The sequence below is a fragment of the Hylobates moloch genome, unplaced genomic scaffold, assembly GCF_009828535.3.
Source record: "Hylobates moloch isolate HMO894 unplaced genomic scaffold, HMol_V3 SCAFFOLD_9, whole genome shotgun sequence".
Lineage (NCBI taxonomy): Eukaryota > Metazoa > Chordata > Mammalia > Primates > Hylobatidae > Hylobates > Hylobates moloch.
This window is the reverse complement of record NW_026652284.1, coordinates 34,651,267-34,676,946: the sequence shown is the minus strand read 5'-3', so window position 1 is coordinate 34,676,946 and position 25,680 is coordinate 34,651,267. Positions and strand designations below refer to the sequence as shown.

The 25,680-nt window shown below is 41.0% G+C and overlaps 1 protein-coding gene across 7 annotated transcripts in view; it reads right to left on the bottom strand.

Annotated features, from left to right (window-relative positions):
• Nucleotides 1–849: 849 nt before the first annotated feature.
• The window catches only part of ARMC1 (armadillo repeat containing 1), a 41,512-nt gene continuing 16,681 nt past the window's right edge, over nucleotides 850–25,680 (bottom strand). For 6 of the 7 annotated variants that reach the window (XM_058444271.1, XM_032759667.2, XM_058444272.1 and 3 more), the window contains 6 exons: nucleotides 23,755–23,972; nucleotides 18,801–18,892; nucleotides 11,548–11,737; nucleotides 4,102–4,218; nucleotides 3,943–4,017; nucleotides 850–2,973 (listed from right to left, as the gene is read on the bottom strand). In XM_058444271.1, the coding sequence (XP_058300254.1) occupies nucleotides 2,782–2,973; nucleotides 3,943–4,017; nucleotides 4,102–4,218; nucleotides 11,548–11,737; nucleotides 18,801–18,892; nucleotides 23,755–23,937 (849 nt within the window). In that variant the 5' untranslated portion in view covers nucleotides 23,938–23,972 and the 3' untranslated portion in view covers nucleotides 850–2,781. Of the gene's footprint in view, nucleotides 2,974–3,942; nucleotides 4,018–4,101; nucleotides 4,219–11,547; nucleotides 11,738–18,800; nucleotides 18,893–23,754; nucleotides 23,973–25,680 lie in introns of those variants that run through there. The other variant, XM_032759673.2, reaches the window with a different exon arrangement.

Below are 25,680 nucleotides of genomic sequence, written 5' to 3'. Positions count from 1 at the left end.
TTTCTTTTTTTGTACAGTCAGGGTTTCACATGTTCCCCAGGCTGGTCTCAAACTCCTGGGCTCAAGCAATCCTCCCACCTTGGCCTCCCAAAACACTGGGATTACAGGCATGAGCCACTGTGCCTGGCTGAAATTTGTTAAATATTGATAAGTCAGAAATAAGCATGCCCAGAAAAAATACATATAACATTTTTCCTTTTTCCCAACAAGTATGTTTTACTGATTTTTAAAAAAACTTTGCTCATTCCCCCTAAAAAAAATATCTGAGCATTTACTGTAAGTCAGGCGCAGCTACAAGGTTAATGTGAAGACTCGCATCATTATTGTACCCCATAAATATGCACAAATATTATGTGTCAATGCAAAACAAAACTTAAAAAAGATTCTCTTCTCAGAGAGCTTAATAGGAGAGAGACACTGGTAAATATGCAATTTTGATATAATGTGACAGATGCTACAATGAGTATATGCACAGGAGCAGCAATCCAATCTGGGGAGAGGCAGGTGTGGTGTCAGGAAGAAAATGAATGGAAGATGCATGGGAATGAGTCAGGTAGCACAACTGCAGGGAACTGGGAAAGTGTGCTAGGCAATGTGTGTACAAACAGACTTAAGAGTAATCAACATAGGGAAACATCACACACCAAGGCCTGTCAGGGGGCAGGGGGAAGGGGAGGGAGAGCATTAGGAAAAATACCTAATGTATGCGGGGCTTAAAACCTAGATGATGGGTTGATAGGTACAGCAAACCACCATGGCGCATGTATACCTATGATACACTCTGCACATGTATCCCAGAACTTAACAATAAAATTTAAAAATAAATAATCAATACTTATACCACAAGTATATAATATCCACTCAATTTTAATTATGTTACCTTTTATTTATTTTACAATGTATTTCAAAAAATGCTGTTACAGTTGCCTTAACTACTCTATATGATCTGGAATAAAGAACTCTTAGAATTAGAACACACAAACATCAAGCTGTAATACCTACTTGTCCTGAAACATCACTACCAAAGGGATGTAGTTTTTAAATAAGCAGATGTGTGGCAATGCAAAATAAAATACAAATTTGTTAGAACAGTAAACTTTGCTTTAATGGCTATAGAAAGAAGGTGGTTTTATTTTCTTTTTTCAACACATCTGGTTCTGGCAGCAAGTTATATTATGCATTTAGAGCAACGGGTGCCCTGAAAGTTGTTGTTGTTGTTGTTGTTTTCAGTTTGTGCGTGTCACTTGAATCAGAAACCAAACACATGAAAAAAAAATCATCCTCAATGCCCCCAATAACTCTCTCTCCAGAAGGTGACAATGTTAGTGAACTCAAGACTCTCACTGATGATGGTATTTTACAATGAAAACACAAGGAAACCCTTTGGGGTCCAATTTTTACATCATATTCCCCAAATAGTAAAACAGCAGCTCTACATGTTGATGAAAGGAAATTTCAATTTCTTCCTATTTGTTTTTAGTCATATCAACATTAATATGTATCTGGACTTATTAATTTCCAAAAAGAAAATTTTAGTCACCAAATATTTCAGAAATTTAATAAAGCATTACATATATGTAATTAGCACTTATCTACCAAAAAAACATATGGGTATGTGTTTATTTATCTTACCTTCACTGAAGTTCTATTTTTCTGGCTGGACATGAGAAACAAGATTAAGTAATCAATGCTGGCTTTATTTCTTCATAAGCAGTAATTTGGGTCTTTTTCATTTAACACAACTGCAGCATTTTCATAATAAATTCACAAAAGGCAATACAAAGAAACACCTACTGAATAGAATTCTGTCGAGCAATTCATGTTTTAAAGTTAGACTCTATACCAAAGTGGCATTATGGTATTATAGGCATTTGATTTTTGTTTTCTTATTTTCAGTGTGTCAGTTCTTTACTACCATTATTTTTTTTCTAGCGGGAGATAACGTATGATCACAAAGTAAGGCCTAGAGACCATTTACAGTTGTTTGCAATATCATGATCACATTAACTCTCAAGAACTGATATAAGCCAAAGTGAAAAGAAGTCAACTAGAACCACGTTTGGTCACATTCAAATAGTCTCCAAAAACACTTCACTAATATACATGTTTCCTTCTTGACTTATTTTGTGTTAATTTTATTAAAATTATAATGAATAAGGCTGCAAAATTTTTGTAGAGTTGTTTTTCTAGGTGACTACTATGTTCAAATGAATGTTTTTAATTTGCAAAATGTCATTACTAATGTCCTTTCTATAAACACGGTTGGCAAAATAAAAAGGCACAAAAGAGGGTAACAAGAAATGTTTTCAGCTTTCAGTGAAGAGTACAAAGCATGTACCCTTCATGAAGAAAAGCACAGTAAAATATTCAGTAATTCATGCACAACTTGAGCTACAAGAAAACTTCTCTTCAGGTAGGTCCTGAGGCTTGAGAAGAAAGTGAGTTTTCCTAATCACATGCTTCATGTAAAATAAAATGTAAAGCTGCACATACACATGTGGTTTTAACAGTGGACCCATGGTTTTTAAATATGAGGCAATTAAATGAAAGAAAACAAAACCAAAATACTTTCATAAACAAAGCAACTCCATCTGTAGCCTCTGTCCTTTTTACCACTCAGTGGGGTAAAATGTCCAATAAAATGTGAAATGCAGCATATGCGATCATGTAATCTAAAAACTTTTCATGATAACTTATTGCAAATTGCACTTGACAGTTCACCACAACAATGGAAAACTGGCCCCTTGTTGGTTCACACAGTCCTTGAGCCCAAAAGTGAAGTCACCAATAAAATGATCTGGATAAAAAGTTTGCAGCTGTGCTAAGCCAGCTAGCTCCACCTTCTGGGTGTGAGCCCACCCGGGACACCGCTTTGTCCTGTTCCTTTGTGGGACTCTCATCCTCAGGCAGGTAGTCAGGTAGTTCTGTGTTCTGTTCTACTTCCACAGGAGTATCTTGGAATGGGACCAACATCTGATACAGAAAATACTGAGAGTTATTACAAAATCAATTTTACTCCTTATTCTAATTACCGTGGTTATTCTCAGGGTAAATTTTCCTCTTACATGACAGTAGGCCCAATTGCTGAGCACTGTGTCAATACAGAAAGGAGTAAGCAGAGTACAAATAAGAACTCAGAAGTTGATCTGCTGAAATTCTAGGAGTAAATGAGCAACCTCTCTCTGTGTAATAATGACTAAAGCAAGTGTCTAGCCACTGTAGGCCACTGGATAGCCATGGAACCTCCCATCTATGAGATGGGAACCCAAATGAGCTCAAGGCATATTTGTTTCACAAAGCTAGTGAAAAGAGTAGCAACAGACAAGGATTTTCACCCTATTTACTTGCCCAATGGTTACACCTTTATTTTTTGGATTGTCAAGATTAGTTAAGGTCAGGAAGAAAGTATTTAAAAATAAATGCAAGGAAGACACATATCCTTTATTTCCATGTAAAATCAGCAAGAGCAGACTCTGATATCCACAAAAGATCTCTCTATATTTCTAAAACAGTTAACTCTTAACCAAGAAACAGCATATCCTTACATACTTGGCACTATTAATTTAGAAATACTGGCAATCTGCTAGCCATAAAAAATAATTGAGAGTGAGTTAGATACAAAGAAAATTAAATACGGCTGGGCGCGGTGGCTCATGCTTGTAATCCCAGCACTTTGGGAGGCCGAGGCGGGCCGATCACAAGGTCAGGAGATCGAGACCACAGTGAAACCCCGTCTCTACTAAAAATACAAAAAAATTAGCCGGGCGTGGTGGCGGGCGCCTGTAGTCCCAGCTACTCGGAGAGGCTGAGGCAGGAGAATGGCGTGAACCCAGGAGGCGGAGCTTGCAGTGAGCCGAGATTGCGCCACTGCACTCCAGCCTGGGCGACAGAGCGAGACTCCGTCTCAAAAAAAAAAAAAAGAAAATTAAATACAACTTTTACCTCTTCTCCACTTTCACTTTTCACAACTTGCTGAGCTTTCATAACCTTGGTTGATGCTATTGCTGATGCCAAAGCCTAAGCCAAGATAAAAAGAAACAATTTTGAAATTGATTTGTTTACCTGTAATCTCAAACATATTCAGCCTTTTAAAATACTTACCTCAGCTTTCAAATCTGAACGGATTCGCACCACACACCTTTGAACAGCCATTTGAAAAGTAAAGCTAATAACACCTTTAATTTTTAACAAAGCCTCTTCACATAGATTTCTCCGAGACTGAAAAAGTAAAAGCAAATTGTTATGAAAATAGGTAAATAAAAGGTAATAAATCAGCTACAACCAAGCTATATTTTGGAGGGGGGAAGAGAGCAAATGACCTATTTCAGTTTTACCATCTTATTTCAGGGCACAGAGTGGGGGAGTGCTTAGTCAAATTTTTTAAATTTTACAGGATCAACAGAATAGTAATTCCTGCTAAATTTTTAAAGCTTCAATACTAATATGTAGTTTTAATAATTTTTTATCAGAAAGAAGTTAGCCAATGTTAATTTACATCTTAAATAAAGCAGAACACAATACAGGGGGGGAAAAAATGCCAAAAAGCAGAAAAGCAGAGGTTCTTCTAGCTCACGGGCGGGGAAAACTATAGTCCACCAGCTGTTTTTGTAAATAAAGTTTTATTGAAACACAAGCACACCCACTTGTTTACATATTATCTGAGGCTAGTTTCATGCTAAGGCAGAGTTAGTAGTTATGACAGAGACCATCGTGGTCTACAAAGCCAAAAATATTTACTTTCTGGTCCTATAAAGAAAACGTTTGGCCAGGCGCGGTGGCTTGTGCCTGTAATCCCAGCACTTTGGGAGGCTGAGGCGGGTAGATCACGAGGTCAGGAGTTCAAGACCAGCCTGGCCAATATGGTAAAACCCCATCTCTACTAAAAATACAAAAATTAGCTGGGCATGGTGGCGTGTGCCTGTAGTCCCAGCTGCTCGAGAGGCTAAGGCAGGAGAATCACTTGAACCCAGGAGGCGGAGGTTGCAGTGAGCTGAGATTGTGCCGCTGCACTCCAGCCTGGGCGACAGAGCAAGACGCCATCTCAAAAAGAAAAAAGAAAAGGTTTATGATCCACACTCTAGCCTAAAAATCTCCAGGGATAAATTCTAATAGGCTGAAGTTAGAATTAGTGAGCATTCAGTGTTTAAGTCACTATTCCTTAAATCACCTGGTATTATAAATATCACTGCATCATCCATTTATGGCATTCTTATGGTTACTATTGCATTCTCTAGGGTTAGACATACCCTCTGTGTGGTTCTCATTTTCCTAATACTCTTCAAAACACAATATAACATGTACCCTTCAATACTTCAATGCAGGGTACTACATTATGCTGGTCTTCCACTTCCCCACTGATTATTCCAGCTTTGTCTCACCTTAACTCCAAAGTCCAGTTCCTAAACTGATTTTCTTTCTGCTTCAAACCTCAGGAGACTATTTTCGTCACTTTAGCCATCGCTAACATTACTAACTCCAATATGATTTTCTTATTTTCATTTGTCTGTCAGACATATCCACTTGACCATCAAGTGGTCATCTCAATACAAGATCCAAAGTGAAAATGGAAAAAGTAATTGCATTTTCTCTTCACAGCTCCCTCCACCTCTGGCCCACACACCAAATCACACTCTCTACATTTTCTGATTTCTGTATTGAGACCAAGTTTTGATTTATATTTCTGAGGGGTCAATCTGCAATTGACCCAAGTGCCAAATCTGTAGACTATATCCAGTTTTCAAACTTATTTCCACATCCTTCAAAACAACTGCTCACACCATTGCTCATCTCCCTACTTCTGCATTTCAACACTACTCAGGGAGACCTGGGACACGTCAGTCTGTGGCACAGCACAGGCCCACAGTGAGCTCATCTAGTGCACTGTGTCTGGACCCTGCTCTGCAGGGGTCTGCATTTGGTGAAGCCCCCTTAGAGGACTGGTGCCAAATAGCACCATGTTTATCTCTTCCACGTATTCAACACGAGGTAAACTTAAAAGTGAAGTAAAGCTCGCACAATATACATAAGTTAGGATACTATTAATCTGATCCCTTATTTTTAATGTGAGGAAAGTGAAAAGTTGGAAAACAACTTGCCTAATTTACCACAGGTAGAGTCTGGTATTAAATGCCAACCACATGCGACAGTGAGAAACAAGATACATAAGTCTAATTTATCTTTATTTTAACATAAATTAACACACTTTTTTAGCAGGCTTATTGTCTGCCTCCTCCAACTATGCTAGCTCCAAGAGAGTAAAAAGTTTTTCTTTTTGGTCATTGCTGTATCCCTGGTATCTAAAATAATGCCTAACATCAGGTGCTCCTTTTTATTGTAAAAATTAGTACATTCTACCATGTGAACTTTTAGATCGGGAAATAAAGTTCCAAAATCATCAGACTGATTGGCATTATTTTAAGTCTACAAATTAAGGAAGAACTAACATCCTTACAAACTTTCAGAAACAGGCACTTCATTCCATTTATTCCAGTCTTCTTACAACACTGAAGACCTTTGATTTTTTTATTAAGTCTTGTATTTTCTTATTAAGAATACCCTTGCTACTATCATACTGGTCATTAAGTTTAAAAAAACAAAAAGAAAAAAAGAAAAAATAACCCTGCACTCTTCCTAGCTGTTTGTTTTGTTTGGGAGAGTAAAACTACTTTTCTCCTTTTAAGAAGTAACTGATTTCCATATATTTAATAATGTCACTGGATTTTTTAAATATTTTTAAGAAATTTCAGATCATTCTCCTGGATTTTCTATATTTACAGCTATATCAATAGCAAATTATCAAATTATTGACTTACTGATATCATACTAAAATATTTCACTATGTTAAATCATATTTACAACTCCAGGATAAAACTAGATTGTTTCTAGGAAATTATAATATTGTGATTAAAAGTTCGATTCTGGGCCAGGAGTGGTGGCTCACACTTGTAATCCTAGCACTTTGTGAGGCCAAGGCAGGTGGATCACCTGAGGTCAGGAGTTCAAGACCAGCCTGGCCAACATGGCAAAACTCCGTCTCTATAAAAATACAAAAAAATTGGCCGGGCATGGTGGTGGGCATCTTTAATCCCAGCTACTTGGGAGGCTGAGGCAGGAGAATTGCTTGAACCCGGGAGGCGGATGTTGCAGTGAGCCAAGATTGTGTCACACTGAACTCCAGCCTGGGCAACAGAGTGAGACTCTGTCTCAAAAAAAAAGAAAGAAAGAAAGAAGATATACATCTCTCTGTGCTGTCAGAAACAAATGAGAGAATTGATGGAATAAACTTATCACTAGTGCCAGGCTATGTCACCAAAAAAAGTTAACATGATAGTACAGTTCTAGAGTTAACTTGCTAATATTTCATTTTGGACTTTGGTAATCATGTTTTTACTATATATTGGCCTATATATTTGTTTGATTTTTTTTTTTTTTTTTGAGACGGAATCTCGCTACGTTGACTAGGCTGGTCTTGAACCCTTGGGCTCTAGCAATCTTCCTGCCTTAGCCTCCCATATAACTGAGATTACAGGCATGTGCCACCACACCTGGCTAGCCTATATTTTTGTGTGTGCTTTGCTGGGTTTTATTATTTGATTTGTGCTAGCTTTAAAAAGAAACTCTATTATTCTTATTCATTAAAATTAAACACATGGTATTGGAGATATTTTATATATCTTAAGATCTTCCAGTGAATCAATCTACCTTTATCAGAACTTGCTTTCTAGAAATTGTCTTGTGACCCCACTCCCAGTAAGATAGCTGTGGACTGATCTGGGTCTGACAATATGCATATGGAAGGCTTCTTCTCAAGCTTATTTACTAAACCCCATATCCTGAGGCTAAGCACCTAAACACAACTAGAAAAAGATGTGGGCCAGGCGCCATGGCTCAACGCCTGTAATCCCAACACTTTGGGAGGCCAAGGCGGGTGGATCACAAGGTCAGGAGTTTGAGACCAGCCTGGCCAATATAGGGAAACCCCATCTCTACTAAAAACACAAAAATTAGATAGGCATGGTGGCGGGCGCCTGTAGTCCCAGCTACTTGGGAGGATGACGCAGGAGAATCATTTGAACCTGGGAGGCAAAGGTTGCAGTGAGCCGAGATCATGACACTGCACTCCAGCCTGGGGGACAGAGCAAGACTGTCTCAAAAAAAAAAAAGAAAAAAGCTGTGAATAATCTAATGTAACCTACCTGGCATTGCTAAAGAGGTAAGTGGTAATCTACCAACTGCTACCCCTAAATATGTAAAGTTATATAACTTATCTCTGTGCAAGGTAACTTCAGGGGAACTTCCAGCTGCAGTCCAGATGGATTAACAGGGACCAGATTTAGCCTCTAGAATTAAACAACTAAAAATATAGACAAAATAAAAATTTTTGTGTGTGTGTGACAGGATCTCACCCTGTCGTCCAGGCTGAAGTGCAATGGTGCAATCTCGGCTCACTGCAACCTCCGCCTTCCAGGTTCAAGCGATTCTCCTGCCTCAACCTCCTGAGTAGGTGGGATTATAGGCGTGCACCATCATGCCCCGCTAATTTTTTGTATCTTTAGTAGAGACGGGGTTTCACCATATTGGCCAGGCTGGTCTTGAACTCCTGACCTTGTGAGCCACCTGCCTCGGCCTCCCAAAGTGCTGGGATTATAGGCGTGACCCACTGCGCCCAGCTGACAAAATAAAATTTAAGGCTGGCTGCAGTGGCTCATGCCTGTAATCCCAGCACTTTGGGACACCAAGGCAGGTGGATTACCTGAGGTAAGGAGTTCAAGACCAGCCTGGCCAACATGGCGAAACCCCGTCTCTACTAAATACAAAAAAATTAGCTGGGTGTGGTGGCGGGCACCTGTAATCCCAGCTGCTTGGGAGGCTGAGGCAGGAGAAAGGCTTGAACCCGGGAGGTGGAGATTGCAGCAAGCCAAGATTGTGCCATTGCCCTCCAGCCTGGGCAACAAGAGCAAAACCCAGTCTCAAAAAAAAAAAAAAAAAAAAAAATTAAAAAACCAATGATTTCCAGACACTAGAAAACATGCTTCTATCTGGGCTTGAAGTTTTATTTATGGCATGATTTTTAACTACAAATTCAATTTCTTTAGTAGATATACAACTAATTGGGTCATCTGTTTCTTCTTGAGTGAACTTCGGTCATCTGTGTCTTTCATGAAACCTGTTTCATCTACATTATGAAATTTATTGGCATAAAGGTATTTAAAATATTCACTTATCCTTTTTTTTTTTTTTTTTAAGATGGAGTCTTGCTCTGTCACCCAGGCTGGAGTGCAGTGGCGTGATCTCCACTCACTGCAACCTCTGCCTCCTGGGTTCAAGCGATTCTCCTGCCTCAGCCTACCATGTAGCTGGGATTACAGGCCTGCACCATCACACCTGGCTAATTTTTGTATTTTTAGTAGAGATGGGATTTTACCATGCTGGCCAGGCTGGTCTCAAACTCCTGACCTCAAGTGATCCACCTGCCTCAGCCTCCCAAAGTGCTGGCATTACAGGCGTGAGCCACTGCGCCTGGCCCTCACTTATCCTTTTGATGTCTGTAGGATCTATAGTGGTATCCTCTCTCATTTCTGATATTGATAATTTATGACTTTTCTCTTTTATTCTTGATCTGTTTGACTAGAGGCTTACGAATTTTAACAATCATGTCAAACACCAGCTTTTGATTTCTTTGGTTTTTCTCTATTGTTTTTCATTTCCCTGATCTTTCTTGTTTCTTCTCTTCTGCTTGTTGTAGCTTTAATTTGTTCTTCTTTTTCTAGTTTCTTTTTTTTTTCTGAGACAGGGTTTTTGTTGCCTATGCAGGAGTGTGTAGTGACATGATCACAGATCACTATAACCTTGAACTCTTGGGATCCAGTGATGCCCTTCAGCTGCTTCTATTTTCTTAAGGTAGAAGCTTAAGTCACTGACTTGATACCCTTTCTTTTTTGTATAAAAACAGTTAGGCATCTGGAGCTAATGAATTTCCACTTTAAACTTTGTTTAACTACTTCCAACAAATTTCAGCTACACTTTCATGTATATATCACTTTCACTTTTATTACACTTTCACTTTTTTTTTTTTTTTTTGAGGAGTCTCACTCTGTCACTCAGGCTAGAGTGCAGTGGTACGATCTCGGCTCACCACAACCTCCACCTCCTGGGTTCAAGTGATTCTCCTGCCTCAGCCTCCCAAGTAGCTGGGACTACAGGCGCACCACCATGCCCGGCTAATTTTTGTATTTTTAGTAGAGATGGGGTTTCACTATGTTGGCCAGGCTGGTCTCAAACTCCTGATCTCATGATCCATCCCCCTTGGCCTCCCAAAGTGCTGGGATTACAGGTGTGAGCCACCGCACCTGGCCTACACTTTCATTTTTATTCAGTTCACTTTCATTTTTATTCAGTTCACTTTCATTTTTATTCAGTTCAAAATGCTAATTTCTCTTTTATTTACTGACTCAAAGATTACTTTAGAAATGTGCTATTTAGCTAGGTGCAGTGGTTCATGCCTATAATCTGAGCTGTTTGCTGGGTTGAGGCAGGAGGATTGGTTGAGGCCAGGAGTCTAAGACCTGGCGACACAGCAAGACTCCATCTCTGCAAAAACTTAAAAATTAGCGAGGCATGGTGGCACATGTCTGTAGTCCCAGCTACCCAGGAGGCTGAGGCAGAAAGATTACTTGAGCCCAGGAGTTTGAGGCTGCAGTAGACTATGATTGTGCCACTGCACTCCAGCCTGGGCCACAGAACAAGACCCTGTCCCTGAAAAAAGAAAAGAAAAGGAAAAGAAATGTGTCACTTAGTTTTACAAATGTGGGGAATATTTTTGAGATATCTTTCTGTTACTGATTTCTAATTTGCATTCACTGTGCTCAAAGAACATGCTTTGGGCTGGGCACGGTGGCTCATCTCTGTAATCGAGCACTTTGGAAGGCTGAGGCAGGCGGACCACCTGAGGTCAGGAGTTGAGACCAGCCTGGCCAACATGGTGAAACTCCATCTCTACTAAAAATACAAAAATTAGCCGGACGTGGTGGTGCACACTTGTAATTCCAGCTACTCGGGAGGCTGAGGCAGAAGAGACACCTGAACCTGGGAGGCGGAGGTTGCAATGAGCCAAGATTGCATCACTGTGCTCCAGCCTGGGTGACAGAGTGAGACTCCATCTCAAAAAATATATAAAAAATAAATAAATAAAATAAAATAAAAATTAGGTTAAATTGGTTGATAGCATTACTTGAGTCTTCTATATCCTTACTGATTTTCTGTATGCTTCCTGTATTGAGAGAGTTGTGTTAAAATCTCTAACTGTGGATTTTTCTATTTCTCCCCATTTCTCTAAGTTTTACTTCATATATTTCGATGTTCTATTATTAGGGACATACATATTTTAAATTCTTATATCCTATGATTAACTGACCTCTTTAGCACAAAATGACCATTTTTATCAGTAAAATACTGATATCGAGATTTATTCTCAAAGACTGTTAGCAAGTGGCACTGAAGAAACTATTTAGTAAACATGATTTCTCTTTCCCATCTAACAGACCTTACCGTATCATCAAGGCCATCTATATGCAAAACCACTGTTTTGGCACGTTTGTTTGTAGTTCCCAGAAAAAACTGAGCTTTCCTTCGACGTGAATTCATCTCATTAAAACTATCACCATCTGCCATATTGGAGGACTGAAGAATGTCATAGATTTCAGAGGCCAGAAGTTTTGTTTCTCCTGGAGTTGTAGTTCTTGAAAAGAAACACATATATAATTAGTCTTGTCACTTCTACTGATTCTGTAATTTTATTTCTCCACTAAAAGGAGCCTTGTTTCTTTTACTCTAATGCCTTGTTCAATTTAAAAGCAATAGCAGTGAATCCTAGAATAATCAATAATGTAGAAAAAGCATCTTGTCTATAATAATCTTTTAATTTCATTTTAAACTCGTTGCTCATTGAGATTCAAAATCCACACTATAGAGGTATAAAAACACATTTGGCCAGGCACAGTGGCTCATGCCTGTAATCCCAGCACTTTGGGAGGCCAAGGCAGGTGGATCACCTGAGGTCAGGAGTTCAAGCCTGACCAACATAGTGAAACCCCATCTCTACTAAAATACAAAAATTAGCTGGGTGTAGTGGTGCATGCCTGTAATCCCAGCTACTCAGAAGTCTGAGAGAGGAGAATCGCTTGAACCCAGGAGGCAGAAGTTGCAGCAAGCTCAGATCACACCACTGAGCTCCAGCCTGGGTGACAGAGGGAGACTCCATCTCAAAAAAAGAAAAACCACACACATTTAATAAAAATAATTAAATACAAAATCAACTAACAAGATCAGATTGTAACATATTCCTATATTATCACTAACATTCAACTCTCAATTTGAAAGTACCTTGACTTTTAAGAAAATACAACATATAAAAATCCAAAAGGAGAAACCAAATTGGAAAAGGATCATTCATACTATCAACTAATTTCAAGATTTCTTGGTATGTTGAAACCAATTGTTTTTTAATTTACATTTCTTACATATTACAAATTATGTATTTATCATAAAACCACAGCTCTAACAAAAGTTTTCATTCTTAAGCTTTTAAATCCTACTACAGATCCTCACATCAACATCTAGGGGTCTGTGCTGTCCAATAATATTTCTGCAATGACAGAAATGTTCTATAACTGCACTCTCCACTCACATGAGGCTACTGTGCACTTGAAATGTGGCTAGTGCAAATAAAAAAATTTAATTTACCTTTAATTAATTTAAATTGCCAAACAGAGTGAGTGGCTAACCACACTGGACAGCACAGTCTAATGGCTCTTATTAGTGGAACTGAACAAAGAGTAAGTACATGTAACTGTAAGAAAAGAATCCTCATTTCACCTACCAATGGGCTCAACTAAGTCCAAACCCTTTAATGTACACTCCAGGCCTTAAAATCTGGCCCCATTTGGCTACCTCCATCAGCTCATTTTGTCCTTCTATTATTCTTTGGGTTGACTATGACACTTGGCCATCTCCTACAAAGACCATGCATTTTTATATGTTCTTTGTTCTAGAATGCTTTCTACCCTTAAGTTTTGTTCAGGTCTTTCCTCAGATGGAAGAGCTTCACCCAGACTGCAGGGCTTTCTAACTCTTATTTCAATGCTTGAAGGCTCAGCTTGACCAACACCTTCTATACAATGCCTCTACCTAATAACCCAATTCTCCCTTTGCATTCAGAGTACTATGCTTGTACTTATACTACTGATCTTAATTTTCTATTTCTTTTATAAGTATATGAACTCTTTAAGAAGAGGAAGGTATCCCTTTTGTACCTTACATAGAACCTAACAAAAATGTTTGCAAGTTATTTATTGAATGAGTAGGAATACTTCAATTTCAGATACTCAGGTTGTATATGTTCCAGCTACTTAGAGCTTTAATTCCAGGGGTGATAATCTGACAGTATTCCAGACACTCAATTACTATATCAAGTGCTTTTCTGGGCCACTGTTGACCACAGAGATAAGTTACTTTGGATGACTTTAGCCGTGTGTTACAGGAACCTATCAAAAAGACTAATTTGTATTAGTGGCCTCAGCATTTTTATTGATAGTTGTTTTAGAGTTTATTGAAAAGTCACTGCAGTTCTCAGATATTTTAAATATTAGCCAAGAACAAGTTATAAAGAGCATGAAGAGACAATGATTAGAGAAACTTATGAATTTAAGTTTAAAAAAAAAAAAAAAAATAGAGCCGGGTACAGTGGCTCATGCCTGTAATCCCAACACTTTGTGAGGCTGAGGTGGGTGGATCACCTGAGGTTAGGAGTTCGAGACCAGCCTGGCCAACATGGCGAAACCTCGTCTCTACTAAAAAAGTACAAAAATTAGCCAGGCGTGGTGGCAGGCATCTGTAATCCCAGCTACTCAGGAGGCTGAAGCAGGAGAATCACTTGGACCTGGGAGATAGAGGTTGCAGTGACTGCATGCCAGCCTGGGTGACAGAATGAGGCTCCCTCTCAAAAAGAAAAAACAAATAAATAAAATAAAGTAGCCAGGTGTGGTAGTGGGTGCCCGTAATCCCAGCTACTCAGGCGGTGGAGGCAGGAGAATCACTTGAACCCGGGAGGCGGAGGTTGCAGTGGGCCGAGATCATGCCACTGCACTCCAGCATGGGCGACAAGAGCAAGACTCCATCTCAAAAAAAAAAAAAAAAAGAAGAAGAAGAAGAAAGAAAGAAAAATTGTATTTTTGTTACTCCTTTCCATTGTCAATAGTTTTGCATCAACTAAAAAATGAATCATAACACATAATAAAACATGCAACTAATAACTGTCATACATTTTTTGAAAACCTGGATTATTTCAAAACTGTTTAATATGCTTCTTAATGAAGCAATAGTGACAAAAAATATTAAAATACTAAAACATAAATTATCTTTCTGTTTTGCATAAAAACTGTAACAGTAGTTCTTAGCCAATTAAGGCAGTATACTAATTAATCCTTTTTTTGGCGGGGAGCAGGGGGTGGACAGAGTCTCACTCTGTCACCCAGGCTGGAGTGCAGTGGCACAATCTCAGCTCACTGCAACCTCTGCCTCCCGGGTTCAAGCGATTTTCCTGTCTCAGCCCCATGAGTAGCTGGGATTACAGGTACGTACCACCATGCCTGGCTAATTTTTATATTTTTAGCAGAGACAGGGTTTCACCATGTTGGTCAGGCTGGTCTCAAACTCCTGACACCGTGATATGCCCGCCTCGGCCTCCCAAAGTGCTGAGATTACCGGCATGAGCCACGGCGCCCAGCCATTAATCCCTATAAGAACCTAATGTAAGGCCGGGCGCAGTGGCTCACGCCTGTAATCCCAGCACTTTGAGAGGCCGAGGCAGGCGGATCACAAAGTCAGGAGTTTGAGACCATCCTGGCTAACACGGTGAAACCCCGTCTCTGCTAAAAATACAAAAAATTAGCCGGGCGTGGTGGCGGGCGCCTGTAGTCCCAGCTACTCGGGAGGCCAAGGCAGGAGAATGGCTTGAACCCGGGAGGCGGAGCTTGCAGTGAGCCAAGACTGGGCCACTGCATTCCAGCCTGGGTGACAGGGTAAGACTTCGTCTCAAAAAAAAAAAAAAAAAAGAACCTAATGTAAAGCGTCTCACCAGAAAAATCCAAGTAAAAAGTTTTCCAAATCAGTTTCAGTGGAATTATGTCCCCACCCAAACCATCCATTTTCTATCAGTCTCAACACAGTCATTTAAATTGTTTTTAAAGTTGATTTCAAATTAGACAGGGAAGGAGAACTATGATGTCAAGAAACTATCCCAATGTTTGGAAAAATCTAATAAAAAGGCAACTATCGGGCCGGGCGCAGTGGTTCACACCTGTAATCCCAGCACTTTGGGAGGCCGAGGTGGGCGGATCATGAGGTCAGGAGACCGAGACCATCCTGGCTAATGCGGTGAAACCCCGTTTCTACTAAAAATGCAAAAAATTAGCCGGGCGTGGTGGCACGCACCCGTAGTCCCAGTTTCTTGGGAGACTGAGGCAGGAGAATCGCTTGAACCCGGGAGGCGGAGGTTGCAGTAAGCCGAGATGGCGCCACTGCACTCCAGCCTGGGCTACAGAGCGAGACTCCATCTCACGAAAAACAAACCAAAAAAAAAGGCAACTGCTGGTAAAAGCATCATAGGTATCATTTGAAAACAATTAACAGGGATACAAAGACAAAGATATTTACATCTTTGACTTAGTAACTCGCCAGTAAAATCTGTTAGGAAAATAGTCCATGAAACAAAAATAATCCAAAACAAAAAAAGCCCTAGACGCAGTTAAGCAAAGAAATTTTAGAGCATGCCAGGGGTGGTGATTCACGCCTGTAATCCCAGCACTTATAGGGAGGCCGAGAGCAGGTGGATCACCTGAGGCCACAAGTTCGAGACCAGCCTGGCCAACATGGTGAGACTCCATCTCTACTAAAAATGCAAAAATTAGATGGGTGCGGCGTCGCGCACCTGTAGTCCCAGGTACTCCGGAGGCTGAGACAGGAGAATCACTTGAAACCAGGAGGAAGAGACTGCAGTAAGCTGAGATCACAGACATTGCACTCAAGCCTGGGTGAGAGTGAGACTTTGTCTCAAAAAGAAAAAAAAGAAATTTTAGAGCAGCTGGGCACAGTGGCTTACACCTGTAATCCCAGCATGTTGGGAGGCTGAGATAGGAGGATCACTTGGGTCCAGGAGTTCGAAACCAGTCTAGGCAACATGTCGAGACCCCATCTCTACAAAAAAATACAAAAATTAGGCAAGGCACAGTGACTCACACCTGTAATCCCAGTACTTTGGGAAGCTGAGACGGGCGGATCACCTGAGGTCAGGAGTTCAAAATCAGCCTGGCCAACATGGTGAAATCCTGTCTCTACTAAAAGCACAAAAATTAGCCAGGCATGCTGGTGGGCGCCTGTAATCCCAGGTACTTGGGAGGCTGAGGCAGGAGAACTGCTTGAGCCCAGGAGGAAGAGGTTGCAGTGAACCAAGATCGCGCCATTGCACTCCAGCCTGGGCAACAGGATGAGTCTCAAAAAAAAAAAAAAAAAAATTAGCAGGACATGATGGCCTAAGTCCCTGCTGCTCAGGAGGCTAAGGCAGGAGGATTACTTGAGCCCATGAGGCAGAGGTTGCACTGAGCTAACATCGTATCAGCCAAGGTGACATAGTGAGACCTGGTCTCAAAAAAAAAAAAATTTTAGACACACTCTACAAAGAATCTGAGATCCACATGACTAAACACTTGGAATATGGCAAATGTGAATGAGGAGCTGAGTTTTTAATTTTAATTAATTATTACTATTATTATTATTACTTTTTGTTTTTTTTGAGAGGGAGTCTCATTCTGTCGCCCAGGCTAGAGTGCAGTGGTGCGATCTTGGCTCACTGCAACCTCTGCCTCCCGAGTTCAAGTGATTCTCCTGCTTCAGCCTCCTGAGTAGCTGGGATTACAGGTGCCTGCCACCACACCTGGCTAATTTTTATATTTTTGGTAGAGATGGGGTTTCACCATGTTGGCCAGGCTGGCCTCGAACTCCCTACCTCAGGTGATCCACCTGCCTCCCAAAGTGCTGGGATTACAGGTGTGAGCCACCACTCCCTGCTATTAATTTTAATTAATTGAAATTGCCACATATTGCTATTGATTACCATACTAGACCTGTTTCAGAAAAAAAGGAAGATGCTTCTGTTGTCATCCTTAAACCAGCCCTCCTCTTCCTGGTTAATCACTGCTTCTATCCCTCTGACTAATCACTTCTCTAGCATCCTTTCTGAACTGAGGTCCTGTAAAAGAATTTAGTTCCATTTAAAAAAAACACACACAACTATCTGGGCAGGGTGTGATGGCTCATGCTTGTAATTCCAGCACTTTGGGAGGCTGAGGCAGAAGGATTGCTTGATCCCAGGACAGCAGCCTAGGCAACATAGTGAAACCATGTCTCTACAAAATAATTAAAAAATTAGCCAGGTATAATGGCACATGTCTGTAGTCCCAGCTACCTGGGAGGATGAGGTGGGAGAATAGCTGGAGCTTGGGAGGTTGAGGCTGCAGTGAGCCACGATCATACCACTGCACTCTAGCCTCGGCAACAGAGCGAGACTCTGTCTCAAAAAACTAACCACACAAACAAAAAAACCCAGTTATTATTTTCTCAATTACTCCAAGGATAGTATAGAGCTGAAACCATTCCAGATACATTGCACAGAAGATAATCCATTATATCCAATGGATTCCTTAGGGCTTTAGGGCTTAATTCTCTTATAAACCAGTTCTAGTGGCTTCCACATTAGCAGCAACAGGATGAGGGGAGAAATAGCCAAGTATACATATTCATATTAACAATGTGCAAAGTGGGGGTATGCATGCTTATGATTGCCAGTATAGCTACTGAGGCTACTTGCACTATTTTAATTATAAACTTAAGAATTTACTACAAAACTATATCTAGAGAGTCACACAAGCTTCTCTCTACTTAGATAAACAAAGCAGTTACAGATGAGAGATTAGCAACAATGGTTATGTAAATTTTATTTTTTGAGACTCAGTCTCGCTCTGTTGCCCAGGCTAGAGTGCAGTGGTGGGATCTCAGCTCACTGCAATCTCCACCTCCCAGGTTCAAGCGATTCTCCTGCCTCAGCCTCCCGAGTAGCTGGGATTACAGGCATGTGCCACCACACCAAGCTAATTTTTGTATTTTTAGTAGAAACGAGATTTCACCACGTTGGCCAGGCTGGTCTTGAGCTCCTGGCCACAAGTGATCTGCCTGCCTTGGCCTCCCAAATTGCTGAGATTTCAGGCATGAGCCACCATGCCCAGCATGTATGAAATATTAAATGCTTCTACCAGCACCATCTTAACTTCCTTATTTTATAGTTCCACAGTTTTACCATTTTCCTACAGTAATAAATTACTTCTTGAATAATTTGTAATTTTTCTCTACCTAAAATTGAAATTTTTTTTTTTTTTTTTTTTTTTTGAGATGGACTCTGGCTCTGTCGCCCAGGCTAGAGTGCAATGGCGCGATCTCAGCTCACTGCAACCTCCACCTTCCGGGTTCCAGCAGTTCTCCTCTCTCAGCCAGCTAAATGATTAAAAAGTTAACTACAGGACATTAAAACATAGTAATCCAATAATAGTAGTAATCATGCCTGTAATTCCAGCACTTTGGAAAGCCAAGGTGGAAGGATCACTTGAACCCAGCATGGGCAACATAGTGAGGCCCTGTAAGTAAGTAACATAAGTAAGTATATAAATAAATGAGACACTGTCTATTGTACTTACTTCTGTATAACATTTTGTAAGCTCAACATCATACCCAGTTCTCCTTTCATCTTTTCTCTGTTTGCACGGCATTCTGCCAAGTATCGAAGAGCCTACAGCAGAAAAAGTAATAAGTTAATTCGTCTGTCCAGACTATTCAAAACTGAAACTACTACTAACTTACTGCAAGAAAACAAAAAAGGAGAAAATAGGTTTTTGTTTTTAGAATAAAATCCTTTAAATGAGATGATTCAGAATTATTCCCGAGGGAAGAAATGATCCTTTGAGCTGTAGTAGCTGATCTACTCTTTGAAATGAAGGTTCCTAACTTAGTCACAAGGTCAAAACTAGGTTGTTCTGGTTTTACTTTCACCACTTGACAGGAATGGAACTATATTCCATTTAGTGGGGAAGTGAGCTGTGATTGCACCATTGCACTCCAACCTGAATGACAGAGTGATTGTGCCTCAAAAGAAAAAAAAGGGGCGGGGGGGGCGGCGTGGGCACAGTGGCTCACACCTGTAATCCCAGCACTTTGGGAGGCTGAGGTGGGCAGATCAAGACCATCCTGGCCAAGATGGTGAAACCTCACCTCTACTAAAAATACAAAAATTAGCTGGATGTGGTAGCATGTGCCTGTAGTCCCAGCTACTTGGAAAGCTGAGGGAGGAGAATTGCTTGAACCCGGGAGGCGGAGGTTGCAGTGAGCTGAGATCAAGCCACCGCACTCCAGCATGGCAACAGCAAGACTCCGTCCCAAAAAAAATTTAAAAAAAAAAAAAAAAAAAGGCCGGGCGCAGCGGCTCACACCTGTAATCCCAGCACCTTGGGAGGCCGAAGCGGGTGGGTCACGAGGTCAGGGGTTAGAGACCAGCCTGACCAACATGGTGAAACCCCATCTCTACTAAAAATACAAAAATTAGCTGGGCATGGTGGCAGGCACCTGTAATCCCAGCTACTCAGGAGGCTGACGCAGGAGAATTGCTTGAACCGGGGAGACGGAGGTTGCAGTGAGCCAAGATCGTGCCGCTGCACTCCAGCCTGGGCGACACAGAGAGACCCCATCTCAAAAATAAAAAAAAAATGCTGGGTGCTGAGTGGCTCACGACTGTAATCCTAGCACTTTGGGAGGCCAAGGCAGCCGGATCACTTAAGGTCAGGAGTTCGAGACCAGCCTGGCCAACACGGCAAAACCCCGTTTCTACTAAAAATACAAAAATTAGCCGGGCATGATGGCCCGCACCTGTAATCCCAGCTACTTGGGAGGCTGAGGCAGGAGAATCGCTTGAACCCAGGAGGCGGCGGTTGCAGTGAGCCGAGATCACACCACTGCACTCCAGCCTGGGCGACAGAGCAAGACTGCATCTCAAAAACAAAATAACCAAAAAAAACCACCATCCATATCAAAGACATCATAATTATTTGCTGAAAATCACTAATAAAGTTCCAGAAGAAGCCAGAAAAAGGCATTATATAAGGGAAGAACAAGAATTACGGCAGTTTTCTTATTAAAAACCATACGTGCCAGAAGACAACAGAGCAAAATGTTTTTTTTTTTTTTCTTTTTTTTTTGTGATGGAGTTTTTGTTCTGTCGCCCAGGCTGGAGTGAAGTGGCACAAACTCGGCCTACCGCAACCTCTGACCCCCAGGTTCAAGCGATTCTCTTGCCTCAGCCTCCTGAGTAGCTGGGATTACAGGCGCCAGCCACCACGCCTGGCTAATTTTTGTATTTTTAGTAATGACGGGTTTTTGCCATGTTGGCCAGGCTGGTCTTGAACTCCTGACCTCAGGTGATCTACCTGCCTCGGCCTCCCAAAATGCTGGGATTACAGGCATGACCCACCACGCCCAGCCAAGACCCTGTTTCAAAACAAAAACAAAAACAAAACCCAAAAAACAAAAATGAATCTATATTGGGGAATAAAGAACACCAGAAATGTAAAAATGAAGGTAAATATAAAAGACCTTTTTTTGCTAGGCATGGTGGCTCACGCCTGTAATCCCAGTACTTTGGGAAACTTGAGGGGGGCAGATAACCTGAGCTCAGGAGCTCAAGATCAGCCTGGCCAACATGGCGAAACCCCGTCTCTACTAAAAATACAAAAATTAGCCAGGCATGCTGACATGCACCTATAATCTCAGCTGCTAGGGAGGCTGAGGCAGAAGAATCACTTGAACCCAGGAGGCAGAGGTTGCAGTGAGCTGAGATCACGCCACTGCACTCCAGCCTAGGTGACAGAGCAAGACTCCATCTCGAAAAAAAAAAAAAAAAATTTTTTTAATTTTTAATCTCTTTAAAAGATAATTGACTGTTTAAAGCAAAAATATATACACTGTAGGTTTTTAACTATATGTAGAAGTAAAATGTATGACAAAAATAGCACAAAAGATGGGAGAAAGAAATGGAAATATACTCGTGTGATTCTTACACTACACGTTAAGGGTATGAGTCATTTAAAGGTAGGCTGTAAGAAGTTAAAGACGCATACTGTAAAACCTACAGCAAACACTAAATAAACTAAAATAAAAACAAAAGTGTATACTAATAAGCTAACAGTGACAAAAAAAGGAAATCATAAAAACAACACACCTGATGGCCAGGCATGGTGGCTCACGCCTATAATTTCAGCACTTTGAGAGGCCAAGACAGGCAGATCACCTGAGGTCATGAGTTCGAGACTAGCCTGGCCAACATGGTGAAAAACCGTCTCTACTAAAAATACAAAAATTAGCCACGTGTGATGGTGCGGGCCTGTAATTCTAGCTACTCAGAAGGCTGAGGCAGGAAAATCGCTGAACCCAGGAGGCGGAGGTTGCAGTGAGCCAAGATCGCGCCATTGCTCTCCAGCCTGGGCGGCAAGAGCAAAACTGTCTCAAAAACAAAAAACAACAACAAAAAAATATTTTCTTCAGCCTCTTGGGAACTTTCACTCACTGATCCCTCTCCTTAGCTCTGTCCCTCCATGACTTTATACTTCCCTTCCTAGTCAGCCTAGTACCTACTATATATCATTTCAACCAATCCTGCCAAGATCCTAAACTCCCTTGCCCAATCATTCTGCCCAACTTAACCTGGCCAAGTTACAACTCTGGACAAATCCAACTATTGGCTCTCCGAGCCTACAGCAGGCCTGAATCATATCGATTCAGTATTACCAAACTAATCAGCCCCTCAACACTGCTGAACAACTTTATCATTCTCCTCAGTTAGCAAATCTTTCCTATTTTCTGCAATTATGAGAGCCTTCCCCTCAAACCTCTCCCATTCTAGTAGCCCTTGCCCTCTGAACTTAGACATGTTCTAGTCTATTAAAAAAAAAAAAAAAAGACTTACTTCCTTTAGCCCCAAGTCCCTATCTACAGACCAACCCTCTCTTTCTTCTCATCCTTACTGCATTTCTTATTGAAATAGAACCCAGACTGGGGGCTGTGCCATTTTTCCCATTTGTTACTACTGTTCTCTTATACCAATGTCTTTTTTGACTGCTAAACTTCATTCTGTAAAGGTGAAATAGAAAATTTTTTCCGAAAGGAAAAGCCTATATGCCTTCTGTACAAACTTGTGAAATTAGACTAAATGGGGAATTTATCATGAGTCCTTAAGCAAAGGACAATAGATAAAATTTCCATAACATTAAATTTTTAACAACTTTTTTTTTTTTTGAGACGGAGTTTCGCTCTTGTTGCCCAGGCTCAAGTGCAATGGCACAATCTTGTCTCACTGCAACCTCTGCCTCCTGGGTTCAAGGGATTCTCCTGCCTCAGCCTCCTGAGTAGCTGGGATTTCAGGCACTCACCACCATGCCCGGCTAATTTTTTTGTATTTTTAGTAGAGACAGGGTTTCACCACGTTGGCCAAGCTGGTGTTGAACTCCTGACCTCAGGTGATCCACCCACCTTGGCCTCCCAAAGTGCTGGGATTATAGGAGTGAGCCACCACATCTGGCCCTATTTATATGCAAAATATATAGGCATTTTTGCCAGAATAGGCAAATATAGACATACAAAAAGTAGATTAGTAGTTGCTTAGGGATAGGGAGTGTTGGGGTCTGGGAAGCAATAGATAAAAAGTTGTGGTGGGCCGGGCACAGTGACTCACATCTGTAATCTAAGCACTTTGAGGGGTCGAGGTAGAAGAATCACTTGAGGCCAGGAGTTTGAGACCAGCCTAGTTAACACAGCTACATCCTATCTCTACTTAAAAAAAAAAAAAAATTTAGTTATAATAAAAATAAAAAGTTGCGGTGATGGTGACACAACTCTGTGAATATACTAAAACCACTTAATTGTATACTTTAAATGAGTGAATTATATGATGCTATGTGCTTACATCTTAAAAACCTGTTATAAAATAAAAACAAAATAAGTGCCTCTTTGAGTGTCTATGTGTATGATATGATCCAGTCCTCAAGATTGTTAAATGAAAAGGAAGTGGTAGAACATTCCATGCATGGAGTATGCTACAATTTGTATTAAAGAATAAAAATATGGCCGGCCATGGAACTCATGGACTCACAGCTGTAATTCCAACACTTTGGGAGGCCAAAGTGGAAGGATCACTTGAGCTCAGGAGTTTGAGACCAGCCTGGCCAACATGGCGAAACCCTATCTCTACAAAATATCAAAAATTTGCCCGGCAGGGTGGTGTGTGTCTATCATTCCAGCTACTCGGGAGGCTGAGGTGGGGGAGGATGGTTTAAGCCCAGGAGGTGGAGACTGCAGTGAACTAAGATCCTGCCACAGTGTACTCCAGGCCTAGATGACCCAAAAAAAAAAAGAATAAAAACAATGTAGCATGTTACCACTGGTGTAAACAGACCACAGACCACACATACATATGTTTGTACATACATAAATACAAACTATTAATTTGCTCTCTTTCAGTTTTTTTACCATGTCATCTAGCACTTTTTCCAAATTCTCTCCTTAATTGCAAAAATAAAACAGAGATTGAAATTACTAAAGGCAACTTACAAGCAAAGCGGAGTGGACGACTGGAGGGTTGGGGTGGTCCATAAATAAAATAAGGCCAGGCAGACATCCCTGATCCTGGACAATGGCTCTTCTGTTTAATGGATCTGCTGCTAGATCCCGTAACTGGTTAACTACCGATAGAGCATCAGGCTCTTCACTCATGGTGGAGGTGGAAGAATTCATCTTCTATGCCATGCACATGAATAAAATCTTAAATTCTGTAGAAAAGGTTTGCAGAATTAGTTCTATGCTGCTGAGGTATATTACGGCACTTGTGAAATAACCAGGATTACAACACGTTTAGAAAGAATCAGGTAACTAAAACTAAATCGCACAAAAACTTAGAAATCGGCAACTCTACAGTTTGAGAAAAGTAAAATGAAGACGACTGAAAAACTTTGTGCGCAGTGTTTAAAGAACATATGTTATCCTCAATATTCCAATAAATTATATTTTAGCATACATATTTTAACAATAAAATCACAATAAAGATCTTTACAGTTCAAGCTAGTAAGCTTTGCTATACTTCTAAAACTGTTAATATTGCCAGTGCTTTTTATCCTCTAGACTATTGCTAGCCCTAAAACAAGTGCCTGAGGGAAAAGTGGCTAGTTTACAGCTTTCTTATTCATCAATGAACAAAAACCTAGCATACTGTATCTACAAAGAATAAAATGCCCTTGGAAAAAGGAGGCAGAAGTCTGTAAATCAAGAAGACAGGAAAGGTATTTAGCCTGTGGCTCAGACCAGTAGAGTGTGAAAGATCATAGTGAATCTAGACTGAATCTAAATACATCTGTCCATCTGATTATGCCATATTCTACTGCCTAACAGAAAAGCAAAAATAGGAAGAATGAAATAGAATTTGACATAATTCATTTGCCAGATGAGGAGACAGTCATAGAGAAGTTCAATAATTTGTCCCACATCACAAAATCTAGTTATCATAGAACTACCCTAAAATATTATTTACCATTTCCTAAACTCATCAGCAGTCTTTCCACTTTGCATACTTCGTTTTCCTTGTTTTGTTTGTTTTTTCCGAGACAGAGTCTCATTCTGTCACCCAGGCTGGAGTGCAGTGGCGCAACCTCAGCTCACTACAACCTCCGCCTCCCTGTTCAAGCAATTCTCCTGCCTCAGCCTCCTAGCCACGCCCGGCTAACCTTTTTTTTTTTTTTTTTTTTTTTTTTGTATTTTTAGTAGAGACTAGGTTTCACCATGTTGGTCAGGCTGGTCTCAAACTCCTGACCTCAAATGATCTGCCCACCTCAGCCTCCCAAAATGCTGGGATTACAGGCATGAGCCACCGTGTCCAGCCTCATACTTTCGTTCTAAAATCAGTATTTCGGCCAGGCATGGTGGCTCATGCCTGTAATCCCAGCACTTTGGGAGGCCAAGGCAGGCAGATCTCCTGAGGTCAGGAGTTCGAGATCAGCCTGGCCAACATGGTGAAACCCTGTAATCCTAGCTACTCAGGAGGCTGAGGCAGGAGAAGTGATTGAACCCAGGAGGCGGAGATTGCAGTGAGCTGAGATTGCGCCATTGCACGAGCAAAACTCTGTCTCAAAACAAGCAAACAAAAAAAATCAGCATATCGGCTGGGCACAGTGGCTCACGCCTATAATCCCAGCACTTTGGGAGGCCGAGGCAGATAGATCACCTGAGGTCAGGAGTTCGAGACCAGCCTGGTCAACATGGTGAAACCCCGTCTCTAGAAAAAATACAAAAACTAGCTGGGCATGGTGGTGGGTGCCTGTAATCTCAGCTACTCAGGAGGCTGACGCAGGGAGAACTGATTGAACCTGGGAAGTGGAGGTTGCAGTGAGCCGAGATCGCACCATTGCACTACAGCCTGGATGACAGAGTGAGACTCCATCTCAAAAAAAAAAAAAAAAAAGAAAATGTGATATACATACAAAATGA